Source organism: Cetorhinus maximus, chromosome 10, assembly GCF_964194155.1.
Source record: "Cetorhinus maximus chromosome 10, sCetMax3.hap1.1, whole genome shotgun sequence".
In the NCBI taxonomy this organism is placed as follows: Eukaryota; Metazoa; Chordata; class Chondrichthyes; order Lamniformes; family Cetorhinidae; genus Cetorhinus; species Cetorhinus maximus.
The window spans coordinates 6945381-6965752 of record NC_135888.1 but is presented as its reverse complement, the minus strand read 5'-3'; the positions used below and the strand labels follow the sequence as shown (position 1 = coordinate 6965752).

The 20372-nt window shown below is 38.5% G+C and overlaps 2 protein-coding genes across 3 annotated transcripts in view; one reads left to right on the top strand and one right to left on the bottom strand.

Moving 5' to 3' along the window:
• The window catches only part of golga1 (golgin A1), a 64674-nt gene extending 50828 nt beyond the window's left edge, over window positions 1-13846 (top strand). For both annotated transcript variants that reach the window (XM_078549880.1, XM_078549879.1), the window contains exons 18-23: window positions 423-583; window positions 2000-2158; window positions 7730-7789; window positions 8911-9090; window positions 12044-12130; window positions 12238-13846. In XM_078549880.1, coding sequence (XP_078406006.1) covers window positions 423-583; window positions 2000-2158; window positions 7730-7789; window positions 8911-9090; window positions 12044-12130; window positions 12238-12321 — 731 coding nt within the window. In that variant the 3' untranslated portion in view covers window positions 12322-13846. The remainder of the gene's footprint in view (window positions 1-422; window positions 584-1999; window positions 2159-7729; window positions 7790-8910; window positions 9091-12043; window positions 12131-12237) is intronic.
• Window positions 13847-15786: 1940 nt separating this feature from the next.
• Window positions 15787-19552, bottom strand: arpc5lb (actin related protein 2/3 complex, subunit 5-like, b). The gene is made up of 3 exons (XM_078549885.1): window positions 19460-19552; window positions 18716-18892; window positions 15787-17458 (listed from the first exon to the last, which is right to left on the bottom strand). The coding sequence occupies exons 1-3, from the start codon at window positions 19523-19525 to the stop codon at window positions 17396-17398; spliced, it is 306 nt and encodes a 101-aa protein (XP_078406011.1). The 5' UTR covers window positions 19526-19552; the 3' UTR covers window positions 15787-17395.
• Between the last annotated feature and the right edge of the window lie 820 nt (window positions 19553-20372).

The following is a 20372-nucleotide window of genomic DNA, read 5'->3' as shown; positions in this document are numbered from 1 at the left end:
CTACCTACCTAATCCCATTTACCAGCACTTGGCCCATAGCCTTGAATGTTATGAACAGAATCACACAATGCAGAAGAAGTAGCTAATTATAACAAGTAAAAGCTTAGGCCTGCTGCCATGTGGGATAGGTTATGGAACAGTATGATATGTGATACTAAAAAAGATTATAAAATAGAGTGATACATAGTGATTTGGCTTTTCAGAGGCACGTGGTATATATATTTGCGCTTGTAGCAAAAAGTACTGAATAACATGTGAGAGAGATGAATCTTCATAGATCTATTTTGTTCCCAAATTGTTTTGTGGCTGTTTGTGTTATGATTGGATAATGATTTATTTGTAAAAGAGATAAGTGGTTCTTAATTACATATATTTAATTACATTCCATGTCTTAGAAAATCTATTTTTTAACATTCCTCTAGACCATGAAGCTGTGATGTCACAGATGCATCAGCTGCAAGTGGAAAATAAAACTTCTAAAGATTCATCAGCAGAAAGAGAGGGGGCAGTACAGAGCCAGTTGAGTGATCTCAAGTTGCAGTTGATTGACAGACAGGAACTCCTGGAAGCCAATCAGAGGAAGGTAGGCTATCTTCTTTCTCAGCCATGTGTACAATTTAAACATGCCAATTTCTGTACAGAATGTACTGGATGTAGTAAACTAATGCGATTATGGGTCAGGTTTTATTTCTTGATGTGTGAACTCACTTGTCATCATTTCTGAATTTATATACATTCAGCCATTTTGTGAGAAAAAGTGATTTCACAGATATATTTTTTATATTTTTTTTAAGGAACAGTTTCATAGTCTGATATTTATACATCAATTGCAAAGAATATGCTAAAGGAGAGATTACACAAATAACTGTCCTGCAATATACGGTTAACTGGGACATTACCAGATGATATCTACAAATGACATGTCACCTGTCAACAAGCAAATTGACCCCCTGCTTCATTGTGTTGGCTGACCCCAATGCCAGCATCATTGTAGCCAAAGACTCTTTGATCCTTCAAGGAGATATGTGCATAATTTTCTGTTTCCTTGGAAGAGGGGAAATCATTGAAAGTGAGGCGGTATGGCCATTCCTTGAAGGTCATCAGGCATCAACAAGTGGCACAGGCTACAGCCCTCATCTGGCATATCTTTTATGAAGTCTGTGTTGTAATACATTCTAGTTATGAATCCCAGTGATCACAGCCCAGCTTTTATCTAGAATCTGGTAGATTTATCCTCAGTACAGTCTTTTCTCCACCATTCATAATATGGCTAGCAGCCAGGGTAGCCTAGAATGACCTCTTATCGCTGTCAGATTTCTCCAAAATTAAATGGGATGGTACAAGGGGAGCAATGTGGACTGCTGTTATCTGAAGGTAATTGGGGAAAAAAAATTCACATTCTTACACATGGCATCAAAAATATTGGAGGCAGTGGCTTTGATCATGGGTCAGTTACTAATTTGTGAGTTTTTAAAACTTGGAAGTTTTAATATTTTTTCCTAATCGTTTCTAGCTCCTTATTTCACCAGAAGGAGTTTGACTAATGAATATGGCTCCATAGCCTAAACAGCCAATGGACCTTGCCCAAGTGGCTATTCTTCATATGTGAGCTTAGACTTCTCACAGTTGCTGCTGGATTGTGATCAGGAACACTGGCAGATTCTATAACCTAGCAATGTTGCAGCTAATTCTGTCAACTTTACCACCTCTCCAACTGAGATTAGTTAGCTAGGCTGGGACTTTATTATTTTTAATTTGGAAAATAAATACCTGGAACTCTTTTTTTTAAAGGGAGGGAATTAGATTTGGAGTAATTTGCTGTTGTGATGTGGATAGAACAGAACCCTTTTCCTCCAGTGAGAAAGTATTTATTCAGTGTTTGCAATTATTTATTGTCTTCTCCACTTATATAAAATTTTCTGTATTTTGTATTCAGGCCAACAGGATTACATAACTTTGTTTCTATGAATCCTTAAAGAAATGTAAATTCCTCCTACAGGTGAAAGATCTAGAAGCAGAGGTGATGGCCCTCAATGGACAATTACATCCCTCAGAAAATGATGAGAAAGGGCAGAATGGAGAGGTGACAATTGCATATACCGTACAACTTCAGCAGGACAACCAGGATTTGGAGCAGCAGCTGATAGAGAAAAACAAGGTTAGCTACACAGGACATGTATACATCATGTTATTTGTAAGCTGCATCACTTTATGTGACAACCTCTCCACATGTTACATACGAGCATACGAATTAGGAGCAGGAGTAGGCCACTTGGCCCTTCGAGCCTGCTCTGCCATTCAGTAAGATCATGGCTGATCTGATTTTAACCTCCATTCCACATTCCTGCCTACCACCAATAACCTTTACCCCCTTATTTATCAAGAATCTATCTGCCTCTGCCTTAAAAATATTCAAAGATTCTGTATCCACCGCCTTTTGAGGAAGAGTTCCAAAGACTCACGACGTTATGAGAGAAAAAAATTTCTCCTCATCTCTGTCTTAAATGGGTGACCCCTATTTTTGAATAGTGATCCCTAGCTCTAGATTCTTCCACAAGAGGAACCATCCTCTCCACATCCACCCTGTCAAGTCCCCTCAGGATCTTACATATTTTAATCAAGCCGCCTCTTACTCTTCTAAACTCCAGCAATACAGGCCTAAAATATGTTGGAAGGCTCATGTGCAGAAGATTACTTAGGCTTTTTTTTTAACAGTTTTTTACAGTTATTACAATTTGTAGGTTTCATTATGACTAGTAGGAACATAGGACTTAGGAGCAGGGGTAGGCCATATGGCCCTCTGAGCCTGCTCCACCATTCAATAAGACCATGGCTGATCTAGTTGTGATCTCAACTCCACTTACCTGTCTGCACCCCCACCCCAAGCCCCCTTCATAACCTTTGGCTCCATTGTCTATCAAAACTCTATCTAACTCACCCTTGAATAATTTCAAAGACCCAGCCACCATCACTTCCTGGGAAGAGAATTCCACATTCTAACGACCCCCTCAGAGAAAAAAATTCTCCTTACTTCTGTCTTAAAAGGGTGATCTCTTATTCTTAAACTGTGTCCCATATTTCAAGTCTCCCCCACAAGAGGAAACATCCTTCCAGTATCCACCCTATCAAGTCACTTTGAATCTTATATGTCAATAAGATTGCCTCTCATTCTTCTAAACTCCATGGGTATGGATCTAACCTGTTCAACCTTTCTTCATAAGATAAACCCTTCATCCCAGGAATGAGTAAAGTGAACCTTCTCTGAACTGCTTCTAATGCAACTATATATTTTTTCAAATAAGGGGACCAAAACCGTACACAGTATTCCAGATGCGGTCTTGCCAAGGTTCTGTATAGCTGCAGTAAAACTTCACTACTTTTATATTCCATTTCCCTTGCAATAAATGACAACATTCCATTTCCTTTCCTAATCACTTGCTGTACCTGCATACTAACTTTTTGTGATTCATGTACTGGACACCCAGATACCTCTGTACCACAAGTTCTGCAATTTCTCTCCATTTAAAAAAATATTCTGCTTTTCTATTCTTCCTGCTAAAGTGGACAAGTTCACATTTTCCCACATTATGCTCCATCTGCCAGAATTCTGGCCCAATCACTTAACCTCTCTCTATATCCCTTTGTAAACTCATTATATCTGCTTCACAACCTTCTCTTCTACCTACCTTTGTGTCATCAGCAAATTTAGCGACCATACACTCAGTCCCTTCATCCAAGTCATTGATATAGATTGTAAGTAGTTGAGGCCCCAGCACTAATCCATGTGGCACTCCACTAGTTACAGCTTGCCAACCCAGGAAAGACCCACTTAACCCTACTCTTTGCTTCCTATTAGCTAACCAACCCTTCATCCATTCTATTATGAGCATCATAGTTTCCTTCTCAAAATGGAAAAACTGCAAAAGTGTTTTATCACTTCGAGTCACTGCTTTGCTCTGCAGTGTTCACCATAAACCTCACAGAATTCAAGAATTCAATTTTAAAACCGACCCACAATGTTTAGTTTTATAAAATTGAAATTTCGCAGTGTTTTTTCAGTATGTTTTCAGTTTTCCTATATCATGTTGATTTAAATCCAATAAGAAGTTTTGATTGGTGATGACCTTTGACTACAATTTATAAGCATTTATCAAAATATTGTGCTGAAAGAGGAATATATTATAGTGCAGGATATTGTGCTTTGAAATCTTTGGTTTCTAAATAAATACCAATCTGCCTGATATTTCATCGTACAATCGAATAAAAGTCACCTAATATGCCCCTATTTCCCATGCAGGAATTATATAATGTCACAAGTCAGATCTTTCCTTTTTCTCCTTGGAAAGTATCCTTGTGCTATTTACTATTCACTGATTACAAAGGCCTATGCCATCCATCAGTAAAGTTGAGCAGAGTGCCGCTGTTGTTTGGAAAAGCTAAGACATTTGTGTATACCCGATAGAACAGTGATATAGTCCCAAGTCCAGATGGTGCGTGGCTTGGAGGGAAACTTGCATGTGGTGATGTTCCCATGCACTTGCTGCCGTTGTCCTTCTAGGTGGTAGAAGTTGCAACTTTGGCAGGTATTGTTGAAGGAGTTTGGCAAGCTGTTGCATTGCATTTTGTAGATGGTACACACTGCTCTCTTGGTGCATCAGTGGTGGAGAGAGTGAATGTTTAAGGTAGTGGATAGGATGCCAATCAAGCAGGGCTGTTTTGTACTGGATGGTGTTGAGCTTTTTATATGTTGTTGGAGCTGCACTCATCCAGACAAAGAGGTGAGTCACGCTCTGATTTGTGTCTTGTAGATGATTGACAGGCTTTGGGGAGTCAAGAGGTGAGTTGCTCATCTCAGAATTCCCAGCTTCTGAGCTGCTGTTGTAGCCTCAGTATTTACATGCCTGGTCCGGTTAAGTTTCCGGTTAATGGTACCTCCCAGGATGTTGTTGGTAGGGGATTCGGCCACTGAATGTTAAGGAGCGATAATTCAATTCTCTTCTGTTGGCGATGGTCATTGCCTGGCACTTGTGTGGCTCAGATGTTACATGTCACTGTGCAGTCGTCAGCAAACACCCCCACTTCTGACCTTATGATGGAGAGAAGGTCATTGGTGAAACAGTTGAAGAAGGTCGGGCCTAGAACACCACCGTGGGAAAGTCAGCAGCAATGCCCTGGGGCTGAAATGATTGACCTCCAAAAACCACAACCCATCTTTCTTTGTTCTAGGTATGACTCCAACCAGTGAAGTGTTATCGCCCTGATTTCCCACTGAGTTCAATTTTGCTCCTTGTCGCCACAATCTGCCAGATGCTGCCTTGATGTCATAGGCAGTCACTCTCTCCTTGCCTTTGGAGTTCGGCTGTTTTGCACCAAGACTATAATGAGGTCTGGAACTGAGTGGCCCTGACAGAACCCAAATTGAGTGTTAGTGAGCAGGTTATTGCCACTTGATGACACATTCAACGATACCTTCCATCACTTTGCTGGTGATTGAGAGTAAACTGATGCAGCGGTAATTGGCCAGATTGGATTTGTCCTGCCTTCTGTGGAGAGGATGTACCTGGGCAAATTTCCACATTTGTCAGGTAGATGCTTGTGTTGTAGCTGCACTGGAATGGTGTGGCTAGTTCTGAATTGAATTGGTTGAAGATTGGCATCTGTGATGCTGAGGACCTCAGGAAGGGGTAGAAATGGATCATCCACTCGGTATTCCTGTTTGAAGATGTTTGCAATTGCCTGTCTTTTGCATTGACGTGTTGGGCTCCCCATCATTGAGGATGGGGATGTTTGTGGAGCCTCCTCCTCTGATTAGTTAATTGTCCACACCATTCACAACTGGATGAGGCAGGATTCTGAGTTTTGATCTGTCTGAACTGTTAGTTGTGGGATCTCTTTACTTTCTGTATATTGCATGCTGCTTCCACTGTTCAGCATGCACATAGTCCTGTGTAGCTTCACCAGGTTTGCATCTCATTTTTAACTATGGTGCTGCTCCTGGCATGCTCTCCTCCAGCCTCATTGAATCAGGCCCACATCATGGATACCCAGTTTTGAGCTGCTAGTTATGTTCTGAATCTATCCATTTAGTATGGTGATAGTGCCACACAGCATAAAGGAAGGTATCCTCAGTGTGAAGATGGGGCTTCAGCTTCACAAGGAATGTGGGATTGTCATACTGTTATGGACAAATGCATCTACGACAGGTGGATATGTGAGGGTGAGGTCAAGTATGTTTTTTCCTCCTGTTGGCTCTTTCAATGTTTGCCACAAGCCCAGTCTGGCAGATATGTCCTTCAGGACTCGGCCAGCTTGGTCAGCATTGGTGCTACCAAGCTACTCTTGGTTGAAGTTTCCCACCAAGAGCATATTCTGCGCTCTTCCTACGCTCAGTATTTCTTCCAAGTGGTGTCAGCATGAAGGAGCATTGATTCATTAGTTGAGGGAAGGAGGGAGTTGGGTGGTAATCAGCAGAAGTTTTGTATGTTTGACCGTATGTCATGAGACTTCATGGGGTCTGGAGTCAATGTTGAAGATTCCCAGGGCTACTCTCTCCCAGCTGTAGACCTCTATACCACCACCTCTGGTCAGTGTGCCCTGCCCATTGGACTGGGTATACTCAGGGGTGGTGATGGAAGTGTCTGGGACATTGGTTGTAAGGTATGATTTGGTGGGTATAATTACGTTAGGCTGTTGCTTGACTAGTTTTTGGAACAACACTCCCAATTTTGGCACAAGTCTCCAGATGTTAGTGTGGATGATTTGCAGGGTTGATTGGGCTGGGTGTGCCTTTGTTATTTCTGATTTGTAGGTCGATGCAGGGTAATCTGTCTGGTTTTATTCTTCTTCAACTTTTCTGTAGCGGTTAGGTGTAACTTAGTGACTTGCTAGGCTGTTTCAGAGGCCAGTTAAGAGTCAACCACATTGAGTCAAAAGTCACGTGTATGCCAGACTGGGGAAGGATGGTAGATCTCCTTCCCTAAAGGGTATTAGTGAATCAGATTGGATTTTACAACAGCCAGGTCACCACTATTGGGACTCGCTTTTAATTCCATATTTATTAATTGAATTTAAATCCCATCAACTGCCAATGAGCGATTTGAACTTGTGCCTCTGAAGCATTACTAGCCCTGAAACGTCAACATTGTGTTACTTTTCCCAGTAGATTCTATGGGATTCTATGTAAAGTGGCATCCGAGAGCAGCTGTGGATTATTTGCCCCGACTTCTTCAGCTCTGGGAAGTGCTTGAGCAGAACTTACCAACATTACTTAAATAACCTACCTATGATGAGACATATACTCATTTTTTTGTTTATTGTACAGCAGTGCCTTAGTGCTAGATGAGCCTCCCATCATTGTCATTGAGAATCGTTGTGCTGAGGGACTCTGCCTAGTTGGAAGAAATTATGTTGACAATGCTGCTGAGGCTAGACTAATTCCTTTTCTGTGGTAAAGACAGAGTTATTAATTTCCTACCCCTTCACCACTTAATTTTGCAAAAACTTCTTGGTTGACGCGAGGACATGTTAAACCTGTTTTTTCTTCCGTCTCAGGGTCATGAACATTCAACCTATTTCAGATAGTGATTCAACAAATTTAAAATGTATGCTGATAATTTTCTTGGTCTTTTATTGTTTGGTTAAAATTTTATATCAAAATTTATTTTATCAAATGATTTAAGTGCATGGATCATCACTAGGTTTTATATTTTGTATCTATTTCCTCCCTCAGACTATTAAACAACTACTGCAGAGGCTAACAGAACTGAAAAAGACGTTACAGAAAGAACTGGTAAAGATCTTGCATTAAGTTACATTTTTTAAACAAATTAGTTAGAATTTTTTCTTTTTAACCAGAAAATGGGTCGGAAGTAGATACAGATATTTTGCACATGCGCTATCCTAAACTGGTTGGCTGACGCCTGCAGCTTAACAACTTAATCTGATACTGAAGTAACATTGTCTGGAGAATTGTTCCCAGAATTCTTTCCTAATACTTTTCATGACCTAGTTTAAATTCGAGATTTACCACTAATTAATAGAGCTCATCTTTTTGTTTGACAAACCCAATTTATTCTCTGCAGATCAGGCAGCATCTGTGGGGAGAGAAACAGAGTTAACATTTCAAGTCAGTGAAATATCAGGACCTGAAATGTTAACTCCTTCTCTCAACAGATGCTGCATTTTCTGTCTTTATTTAATATTTCCAGCATCCGCAGTCTCTTGCTTTTGTATTGGCCATTGTAATTTATTTTTTTCTTACTCCTTGTTTTTAGTTTTGTTCACATGTGGTTCACATTGATAGCAATGTTTACCCATTTTAAACTGTTCACTGTTTTGGATCTGATAAATTTGAACTAACTTGCTTTGTTTTCATTTCTCACCTGTTCAAACAATTGAAGGATTCTTTTTAGGTGAAATTAATTTTGTGCTTTATTACCAGTGTGGCAGTGGTAGAAATGCATTAATGGGAATCAGCTCTAGCATATTTTGTTCTAAGTTTATTTGAGAGTTTTTATAAAATAATTGTGTTTGTTTAAGTACAAACTTCTTTCTCCTCATTCTTCATTTGGGAACCTGGGTAGTGACTGCTCTGTGTTGGTAAGCTGTGCAGTTTTAGCTGGTTAAACTCCAGCAGTAGCCTTGTACACACGAGGGTCTCTAAGCCTTTGTTCTTAACATGCCTACGCTCTTCAGATTTTGATAAATGGGAAATGCCCCTATCAGGCAAACGGAAATTCTACATGCTTAGATTCCTCAATAACTCGAATTGAAAACTCATAAAGACAGTAATGGGTTTCTGCACATGAAATACCAAACAAAAAATAGCAATATTGGCAATTCAAGAGAGTTCTTTTGATTTTTAAAAATATGGCATTATAATTGATACATACTAAATCTTTTCAATTAAAGAAAATGAAACCAGAATTGGAGCCTGCTGAAGTCCGGGAGAAATCTTACTTTGAGCCACCAGCCAGCATCAATAATTCCAGCACAGTTGTAAACAATTCAGACCTTAATGACTCCAAGGAGATAAATTTTGAATATCTTAAACATGTTCTCCTCAAATTCATGTCTGTGCGAGAATCTGAGGTGAGTCGCTAATAATTGCAGTAATTTACAAGTAATCAATAGAAAGCCTTTAATTATGTTTTAGGTATTAAAATGCAGATCTGTTATAATAGTTTTAAATGATGAAGTAGAATAATGGTTCGGCTATTAAACTGACAGATGTAGAATTCAGAGATGCGATTCTGCACTACCTGTGATACTGACAGAGAATCAGAAGTGAAATCTATGGAAAATGACAAGAAAGGCCAGCTGGTGCATCAAGCTGACCCTATCCTGACATGCTGCAACCTACATACGCCATCAGCCTCATCACACTACCCTCCCCAATAGCCGTGCAACTTTCTGGGAGAGACGAAGAAAAACCTTATAGCTAATTGGAGTGAAACCCTGGGAAGTTCCTCCCTGACACCTAAAGGTCATCTCACAAGCTCCACAGGCCCTTACTAGCTCACCTACCACCTATGACTTGACCAACTTCTTTTTTTGAAAGATTGCAGTGAATCCACATCCAGCAGTAGCCTAAACTAGAGGTCAGTGATTTTGTGAAGAACTTACTAACATCTATCCTATGCTTTTGTAGGTCATACAAATGCCCCCAATCATTCCCAACCTCTCTAGCTCAACTTAATCCCTTCATTATTTTGTAGATTTTATATATTCTCCTTCGAAAGCATCTTCTAAACCCGCAACCACTACCACCTAAAAGGATAAGGGCAGGTTCCTGTAAGTTCCCCTCCAAGCCCCACACTATCCTGACTTGGAACTATATCAACATTCCTTCACTGTCTGCAGGTCAAAATTCTGGAACTCCCTTCCTAACAGCGCTGTGGGTGTTCCTACACCACATGGACTGCAGTAGTTCGAGAAGGCAGCTTACTTCAGCACCTTCTGAAGGGCAATTAGGGATGGGGAATAAGTGCTGGTTTATCCAGTGACACCCACATCCCTTGAACCAATAAATAAAAAAAAAAAGAGCTCAATCATATTTATAGTCGTTTGGTAGTACAGAACTTGAGTATTGCTGAAAAAAGAGACAGGTTGAAACTTTTTGTCTTGCACTCATCAGGACATTTTGCAAGAATAACAATATAAGGGGAGAACAACAATTTATACTGTATGAGAAGAGAGTGCTGATTGGTTGGCAAGTGGTGACTGACAGTTAACTGCTAAGCATTGTTTAAAATTTAAACTTGACCCTGATTGATCAAGGCATTGCTCTGAGGAATGAGTCAGTGAATGGCTGTCATTTACTTTGTTTAGCTGAAACAGGGGAAATGTATGTGCATGTTCTTTCTGTCTGCAAAGAACAGGACCCTGTGTATTAATATACGTAGCTTCCAATACATGCAAATGCGCCACATTGTGAGCCCAACTGACAATCTTAAATTGGTTTTCAGCATAATTCTTAGCACACTGAGGGTTATTTAGCAAATGTTGTCCAATCAAAGAATCACATCTAATGTTGGACACTCTTTTGAGTTTTGCAAGCACAGGCTGGCTGGGTACGGTCTGTATCTTGCCTGTTGCAAACAGCAGCTGGGACATGCTGTTTGATACGATCTGCCAGTCTTTGGAATGTACGGCCTACATATCTGGCATCACATTGGCACTGAAACTCATACAGATTACTCATTTGTGCGACAGGCAAAACGTCTTTTTGGCTTGACAGCAGCATCCTGTTAGTGGTGAAAACCACTCGTGTTGCTACTGCATTGTAGCAGTATGAAACAGCTAGCTGCATCTGTTGCTCAAATTTTTGAGATACCTTGCTCTTCCAGGGTAATCTGAGGTAGAGTGGACACTTTTCAGGGCCGAAAGTGCCAGCCTTAGACTGTTCATGAGTTTGGGCGATATACAGTGTGAAATGATCTGATCAGGGTAGCTATTATCCCTCGGGATACCTTTGATGGGCCCTATTTCAGCATCAAGCTTGCATAGCGAGCAAATGGCTCAGGTCCTATTTACAAGGTTGCCGACGAGATCAATCTTATAGCATGTGGAAGTGTAAGAATCCCAACACTTATATTAACCTATGAAGGTAGGCTTGGGTTGACTGTGGTAGAGAACCCCCTGGCAGATTTCTCAACTGATAGGTCAAGGAAGGGAAATTCATTTGACTGCTCCATTTCAAAGGTGAATTTGAGTGCAGGTTGGAGCCCATGAAGACGTAAGGAAATTATTACATGCAGCTGCAGATTTAAATATAATGAACGTATCATCCACACCGGAAGTAAGCGAGGGGTAAAAGGTTTGGTGTCATTCCATCGAAGACAGGTTTGTCATGGAACCCAACAAAGATGTTTGCGAGAGCTGGGCCTAGTGGGGATCCCATGGCAACACCATCTCTTTGGGCGTACATGTTGACATTAAAAGTGAACTCAATTGCATGAGTTGTCGAGTTCAAAAGTTCAATAAATACTGATTCACACAATGGTAGCGGGTCTAGATCGCCATTGTGGTTTCGCAAATGTGAAGGTCTATATCAACAAAATGCATGCCATTCTTAATGACGGATCCAAATTTGTACCCATTGGATCTGCTGCTCAATATGACCAGACAACCTTGCTTGAAAGTAAGCTAAAAAAAACGCTTGCTGGACTTGTGTAAGAGTGATGAGCTGCTGCGTGATATATATGACAGGGTTTGTCCTCACAGCTCGCTGCATCTACGTATGTATAGGCTGCCCAAGACACACAAAAGCGATGTCCCTTTTTGCCCTATCTTAGCTATGGCCGGTTTTGCACAACATGAATTGGTCACATGTTTGGGCGAATTGTTACAACCAGTTTTGAGCAAGTTTTCCACATACTGTGTGAAGGAATCCTTCACGTTTGCAAAGGCCATACATGACTTGCATATTGATAGTAATGCTGTGTCCATGTGCTCATTTACATTGCTTGCTTATTTACCAATGTTCCACTTAAGGAACCCATGAGTGGGGGAAAGTATCAGATTACAATGTGTTTTCTTGTAGGCCTATCAGCTGGTGAAAGCAGTATCCATGCTACTTAACTTTACACGTGAAGAAGAGAACTTGCTAAAGGAATCCTTAGAGTATAAGGTAGGGCATCATCCATTCCTACTCATTTTGCTGAGTCTTACCTGCTTCCACTTTTTTAATGAATGCTGTTGAGTGTTTTACTAAATATTATTCTTTTTACATTGTAGATGTCTTGGTTCGGATCAAAACCTGCTCCTAAAGGTATTGTACGTCCATCAATAACAGGCCAACCTCCCCCTCACTGGCAATGAACTAAGTGTAACGTCTGGAACGTGCACAAAGAACTATCAACATAATTCATTTGATGAACACTGCAGTTATTGATAATAAGATATCCTTATTAGTGTTTTCAGTCACTGTTATGACAGTGTTTTAATACAGGGCTACAAGTTTTCCAGCTGTTTACAAGTATTTAATAGTACTGATACTTTATATTAATACATCTTTTAAATGCAAATGAAGTTGTTCTCCTATGGGGAATGAAATTCATTGAGAAAAAGCAGATGATATGGATTTGAAATTCTGTAATTTCTGCACATGCAAGAGGAACAATTCTTTTTGGTCCTGTAGCTTTATTACAGTCCTGAACTGATTTGAATGAAACACTGAAGTGACATGCTGTCATACACTTACATCTTTATATATGTGCTCCTCCTTCATGGATAGACATTAACAAATGCTTACAAGCATCTTTTTTTAAGCTATAATTTTTTTTCCTACTGTTAGAACACAAGGATGGGAGTAAAATTTGACTGAAGTTATGCTCCTTCCCTCATCCATCCCCACTGTTACAGAGGGGGCCAGCAAGTGCCGTTTGTAACTGCTTTTGAACTCGGTATCATGGTCCAAATAGAATGTATTTCTGTTTTTAAATTGCATTTACATTTTTACAATTGAATCATTTTGGTGTCATTTGGATTAATAAAAAACTGGAAACCTGCAAGACAGAAATAACACCAATAAAATATATCAAAAAATCAAGAGACCAAGTTAAATATTGCAATTGGTTTTTTTGCTTATTGATCCAAAAATACCACTGCAGCCCTTTTCAAGTTTCTCCCAAATATTCTAATAATTGTAAAACATGCTGTTATTGATTCATTACACCATTTAGATCCCTTCCATATGTTGTTGCTATTTAATGATTATCATGTGGTTTTATTGCAGTTTAAGAATATGGTAGTGTTGTGTGAAAATGGTGCTGGAACAACCAGAAACAAGGGATTTGACGCTTGATATAAACGGTAGGGCAAGGATATGGTACAGTTAGTTCTCATTTACCTGGGTTAATGCAAAAAAGAAAAAATAAACATTCCAAAGGAGTCTTTATAAAGGGAACCCTGTATTGTGTATAGAAATTGGACATATTAGATGTAAAAATGGATGCATAAATTATTTAGCCTTTTGGAGGCAGAAAATGTTGCTATTGTAATAATGATGTTCCATCAGTATTTTCCTCACCCTGCCATTGTGAAACTTGGAATTCTTATTGAAAGCAAGAGCAACTTATGTGTGTGTGTGTGTGTATGTATATATATATATAAATATATATATAAAATATATATATGTTATATATGAACTAATGCACTTTTATTTGTATAAAAAATGCTGTGGCGTGTAATCTTTGTACATGCATTGACTGGCCTTAGCGACTAACTTCCCTCACTTGGTGTTGTAAACCTGGATTGGATTGACGCATCGTCTGACCAGTGTTTGCTTGGGAATAATTTGTAGGTGCAATACTTTCCAATTAAAATTCCTTTAGACTTGCTGAAATTGTGGTTGAATTCTTTGATTAGCAAATGCAATTTTAGTTTTACAGTTTCTTGACGCATTTACTTGTTCCTGCATTTATGGAAAGTATATAGAGTTTGATGTTTGCAGTAAAATTTCAGCCTCTCTAGGCAGGTTAGCTTGAAAAACCTAACACTGGGCAGCATAACTAGTGATTCAAAGTGAGTGTTTATGTTCTCAATTGTTGGGACTGGCACTTACCACTGTCAGTTGACATGCACTAGTCTAAAATGTGGCACAGGTATTCAATAGGTGTTTTAGGAAAAAAATATACCCAGGGAGTTCCACTGATGTAGACATTAGGTGCAAAATTGTAATCTTTTAAGTTTCATCGGGATGCCCTTTCAGATTTGTTTAAAATTAAATGTAGAGATACAGTTTGAACTAATTCAAGCTTCTTTCTGATAGATGTTGAAATTGGTCTGAACAAGACATCTTTAGTTTCAACTAAATGGCAGAAGCAAAGTAACCATTTGACAGATCTCCACCAAATGGTGTATTCTTAAAACCTGTGATGGTGTGGTTGATTTTTTTTTGTGACCATATCTTTAATTCAACCAAATAACCGTTCACAATTTTATTGGTTAGCTTCCTAGCCGTACCCTTTTGAAATTCATTCTGGCCTGTGTAGATGGATTGTATATTTCTGGTTGCTGCAGCTACCACTTTATTTTTTTTAAAAAATGCTCAAAGCCCTAATGGAAAATCTGCATAACTGATGCGCCAAATTGAGGCACGTGTTGTTGTACAACTCAGTGCAATCTCTAATCAGTTCAAAGTTCCAGTGGGGTCAGTGTAATGGTCAGATTAGGGTAACAAACTTGGTCAGTTATCCCCTGGAATACTTTGCCAGAGTTTAAACTAACAAAATGCAATTATCCTTGCTTGGAAGTAGGTCACCTATTTACACAGCGGACTCAGAAACCAGGTTAGCTGTCATACAATTTAACATTTACAAAAATTGGGTGGTGCTTGTTCCTAATTATCCATTCTTTCACAAATGCAATATTTCAGAGCATCTTGTGATGTGAGCTGAAAATAAACGAAGAGTGGAACAAGTATAAGAATCAAGATAAAATAATTTTTTTTAAAAACAGCCAAAGGTTGGTTAGTGCTTGGTTGGCTGACCTTGGGCAATTGTAAGGATTCTGCATTTCAGTGCAATTCTAAAAATATCACAGTGCAACAATAAACAGTTTACTACAATATTTGAATAGTATGTGGTTAATCTAGCCTGGATTTGTGACTTGCAGTTGTATAAATACTTTCCTTTGGCACGTGTCAGATTTTAGTTTCTTAACATAGTTTTTAAATCACATGCTTAATATTGTAACTTGAAATTAATGGGCTAAATTATTGATTGTATGTTATAATTTTCCTTTCAAGAATTTGCACTTAGTGCTTTTTCACTACCATGGAACATTTCAAAGCATTTTAGTGGGGAAGATGTAGAAGCAAAACCCTGATGAAGATTTAATCATTTTTCTCAAATCAAGTAGGTAATAACTGCTATGGATTGGGTTTAATCCTAGGGGAACAATTTGTAGTTCATGGCGTGTGCATCTAAAGTGAAATTTAAATTTCTATATTCAGACTTTTGAATTCACAGCCACCCTCTAGCTATTAGTGTAGAATGTTACAGGAAAATTAATGATCTCCATTTCATATTAGCTTTAAGGGGAATGTATTAACCAAAATAAAAACAGGTCTAACGCTTGAGGTATATTCTAGTAATCCAGTGTTCTGGGTAATTTACTTTCAAGAGCAATCTGATCAGAAAAATCCAAAACAAGTTTATCCTTTGAGGTGAGTTGTGTATTGTAATACAAGTCTAAATGTAGACATTGACTTTCATCATCATTTCTATATACACACACACATACACCAACAAACCTGAGCATAAGTTTCAACTGTGACAACGATTTTCATTTATATAGTGCCTTTAATGTAGAAAGCCCAAGGCATATCATAGTGTAATCTGACAAAACACCAAGCCAAAGCAGATAGAAATGTTCAAAATGTAGATTATAGGGAAGCAAGGCACAGATATAAAGATTGAATTGAGTGTCAAGTCTTGACAGCTGATGGGATGAGTGAGGCCAGAGTCAGAGCAACAAACATTGCATTTCCAAACTAGAGTTCTGGCAACGTCCACGTTTTGCTGAAATAAATATCCTGAGCCACCACTGAATCTTGGGAAGTAACATTACAAAAAATATTTATTAAAAAATGTAACAAAGAATCTAATGTCACCCTAACCAGTCCAGCTGGTTTGCACTGTTTACTGTGTGTAAAGCAGTTCAGCACAATTCCTTTGATTCTGTCTTACTGCTGATGTCTGCTATAGAAGACAGCCATATTCTCAAGCCAATTTGTAATGTAAACAGGGTAGCTGAAAAGAGCTGCTGGAACATAGAACTTAAACAGAGGAATATTACCCCAAAAATGCAAGGGCCAGTGTCCTTAATATAGACTTCATAATTTTTCACAATACACATTTCAGCTAGTTCATAACTTTAATATATCTTTGAAACAGCAATGTAATGCCTACACATAATATACATACTGTCACCATACTGCTAAAGGAGATATCTGCATAAATAAACTGTCATTAAAACACATTTATGATGTTTTTGCCCAAGCAGGAATGGAATCAGTTGTCCTAAAAATACTTCTGATCAATTTCCCATCTCAGCCAGTTATATGCACAATTGGCTGAACCGGCACCTATTATGAACTGGGTTCAAAATAGATGTATGTTAAACTAAAATTAAAGCTATGACTTTGTGCATCTCAAGACCCCCTGAAGGTGATGTTCCAATAATAAATTTACTTTAGCACAGGATTTATTAAATTGAAATTACACTAGTTTGCATCAAGTAGGCATTTCCTCACTGCTTCTCTTGACAAGTTGGAAATCCAACCTTAAATTTTGATGATATAATACAACAAAGTTGTCAGTTAAAGATGATCCAAGAGCTTTATTTTGCAGCAGGCACTTTACAATAAATTCATCCCTGGTAGTTCAACTAATACTATTGCCATATGTATTATACTAAGTCTATCCCAATAATTGTACAAAAGACTATGAATGTGACCCAAAGAAATAAAAAAATAATACTGCATGTACTGACACTGACAGTCTTAATAGTCCACCACCCACACCATGTGGCAGAACAATTCTGGGTAAAATGCACAATGTCATATCATTGCTTTTTCATTGTGAATGTGCCTTTATTAGTCACTATTTGGTTTCTCAACAGATTTCAAAAAGGCAAAATGAAAAATGGTAAGGAAACTGAGGATGTGCAAGACCTTGCATGTCATACTTAGCCAAAACATACAGTAATACAAACTTTCCACCACAACCTATTAACATAAAAAGAGCATTCCAACATGGTTTTCAAAATAATTTCATTTAATATGGATTAATCTTTAAAGGATGGGTTCAGATATTTCCCTTTAGCTGTTGCTTGCTCAAACTTTCCAACAGCTTTCAGTCCACATCAAGTCAACTTGTCACGTAACTTTTTAAACCGTTTTTCTTGCAGTGAGAACTCGTACTATGCAACCTACTCCACCCACTGCTAATGCCTGTGAGGGATAGAGAAGGAAAATGTTCTCAAATCATAGTTTTTCTTTTTGAATTTAAAAATGCAGTCACAACTTGCATTTATATAGCACCGTTAACATAAAACATTCCAATGTGCTTTACAAACATTAAACAAAATTTGACACTGAACCATGATGGCCAAATAATCCAAAACTTTGTCAGAGAAAGGTATTAACAGGGCATCTGAGAGGAGGAAAGAGGGAGAAATTTCAGGAGGGAATTCCAGAACTTAAGGCCTTGGCATCTGAAAGCCAATAATGGAACAAAGTGAATATCTCTGGGGTTGTAAGGCTGCAGGAGATCAGAGAAAGGGAGGGGTTAAGACAAGGAAGGATTTGAAAACAAGGACGAGAATTTAAAAATGTTGCTTAATCGGGAGTCATTGTAGGTCAGTGAGCACAAGGGAGGGCACAAGAGGAGCAGGACATGGTACAGATCAGGACAGAGGCAGCAGACTTCTTGAATGCTCAGATTATGGAGGGTGGAATAGGGAGGTCAGCCAGTATTGGTCAAGTAGAGGTAACAAAGATATAGATGATAAACCGAGGCAAGAGTGGAGTGGGACGATGTTAGAAGCGGAAATAGATGGTCTTAGTGGTGGTGCGGTTATATGGTAAGAATCCTACAATTACATGTTTTGCACTGCTAAATATGCTGTGAATGTGTTCAGTAATTAATGTTAAATCTGCAAGTAATCTGCATTTATATAGCACTCATCACATTGTCAAAGTCCTAAAGTGATTCACAACCACTGAATTACATTTTAAAGTACAGCAATTGAATAAATCATCACAATATCTTTGCTCATGACTGTGTAAGGAGGAATACTGGCTAGATTAGATCTCATGCTCTTCACATAATAAGATGAGATCTTAGACAAGTATTGTATTTAACAACTCAAGCTCTTTCCATGCTTCACTGAAGCCTTCTGACTCAGGCAAGAGCACTACAGACCAATGTAAGCTGACACATTGTTAATTTTAACCTTGGCCTACTTTTACATATACATTTTATGCAACAATTGATTATCAGTGTGACAGTCCAGTGAAACCAGATTCTCTTTCCCTGCAGGCCAGATTTTTACAAGGGCAAGTGTCTTGACTTCCCATCACCCTCCTAGCAGCCCATTTCAGCTTAATGGTAGAGACATGGAAGTAGGTCATCCACCCGCCTTCCTCTTTAAACAGTCCATGGCAAAAACTATAAAACAAAACAATTAAAAGACAAAAGAAACTTACTTTTTCATGCCACTGCAGTAATATTGCACTGCTGTTTTCTGTAGGTTTTTCAAAACCTTTATAAATGTACTTCATTAAAAGGTCAATGCCATTTCTATCTAATGACTTAACAGCCTGTTCTATCTCACTATTTTTAAAGGATGTGAGGACTTTGAGAACTATTCCCTGTGCCCGCTCCTGTGGAGAAAGAGAAAAGGTTATTACGTGTTTTGCATTTAAAAAAAAACTATACTTAGACATTTCAAATGTGAAAAAGATGCATATGCAAGCAATGAAACAATCTTTAGTCCTAGTGTTTATTTTAATATAATGCCTCCCATTTTCCCCTGACTTATTGTTCAACTGTCCAGCTAGCATCATGCCTGGGTAGTAGAATTTAAAAAAACAAATAGATAATAGACCAAATATGAAGGGCTTATACCAATTAGGGAGATTACAAAACGATACCATCATCATCATTTAAATCGATCATCAAAAGGCCATTAACAGAAATCTGGTAAGCAGTTCTGAGCTGGGAGTTGATGGTACCCCTTAAAAATGCAGCAAAACAAGAAACATCATTGTATTATTTCAGGTAAATTTCCTGCAGCTATTTGACTATGTGCAGATAGAGATGTTTTTGCTCAAGATATTCAGATGCATTCTTGGAGATAAACCGCTGCATTTTTGAGCACATTTATATTAAACATGCAATTCAGAAATTTCAAATAGTTTAAAACAAACTAGCTTCATTCAATTAAATACCTTAACTGCTTGATTCTTCATGTTGACTGGCGGGTTCCTTAATGCTGCATGGAATGCACTAAGCATGTCACCTGTACATTACAGGTCAAGGAATAAAATGTTTCATTTCTAGCATTTAAACCCAAGGCATGTTCTGTAGTTACAAGTTTATATGCAGGTAAATAATTTGACATAGATGTTGCTATTTTAATTATACACTGATGATTAGCTTTTAAGCACTATTTCTCTCAAATTCCTTTACATTGCAAGGAAAGTCAAGAACCAGTTATACATGGTGCTTAACTTTAATTAGAAATTACAGTACCTCTGATTTTAAATATTCAAATAATATATCTTTGATTCCCAAGTTGTTACAATAACCAATACACTAGGGATTTGATACAAGTCTATGACAGTTCCAAATAAAACAAGATCACTTCAAAGATTAATCCTTCACGGGTACAAATTTTCATCTACAGAAGTAAATCAGTGTACATATCGATTCTTAGACAAGTGGAAATGGGTGCAGTGGTCAACCTCTGCTGCGGTTATTCCACGGCAAGCAACATGAACTGAACTTCATACCTTACCCTTAAGCCTGCGCTGCAAATTACCAGAAGTATGAATTGATACTGATGTAGCAATAGCAACTCTGACCTCAAACATCATGTACAATGGTTTATCTCAACCAAATAAATGAAAAGAAATAGGGCAAATTAGATGGAAAGAAAGTGGTTTGAGGGGAAAAAAAAGTTTTTAAAAATATCTCTTGAAACAATTTATCTACTTGAGCAAGACTCCAGTTTCCTTATTTCCAGTCTTTGCCTCCAAGGGTTGAGTGGAGGGCCGGGACCATAAATCACATCATTAGCAGGGCCCTTATGACACAAAGTACTGATTCTAAATGGCTGTGATGAGATTGTGTTTTAACAGC

Coding starts and splice junctions, on each gene's coding strand:
- arpc5lb (XM_078549885.1), bottom strand. CDS start 19,525: ATGCTTAGTGCATTCCATGCAGCATTAAGGAACCCGCCAGTCAACATG. Junction 18,893..19,459: donor TGAAGAATCAAGCAGTTAAG/GTATTTAATTGA, acceptor CTTTCTCCACAG/GAGCGGGCACAGGGAATAGT. Junction 17,459..18,715: donor TACTGCAGTGGCATGAAAAA/GTAAGTTTCTTT, acceptor TATCCCTCACAG/GCATTAGCAGTGGGTGGAGT.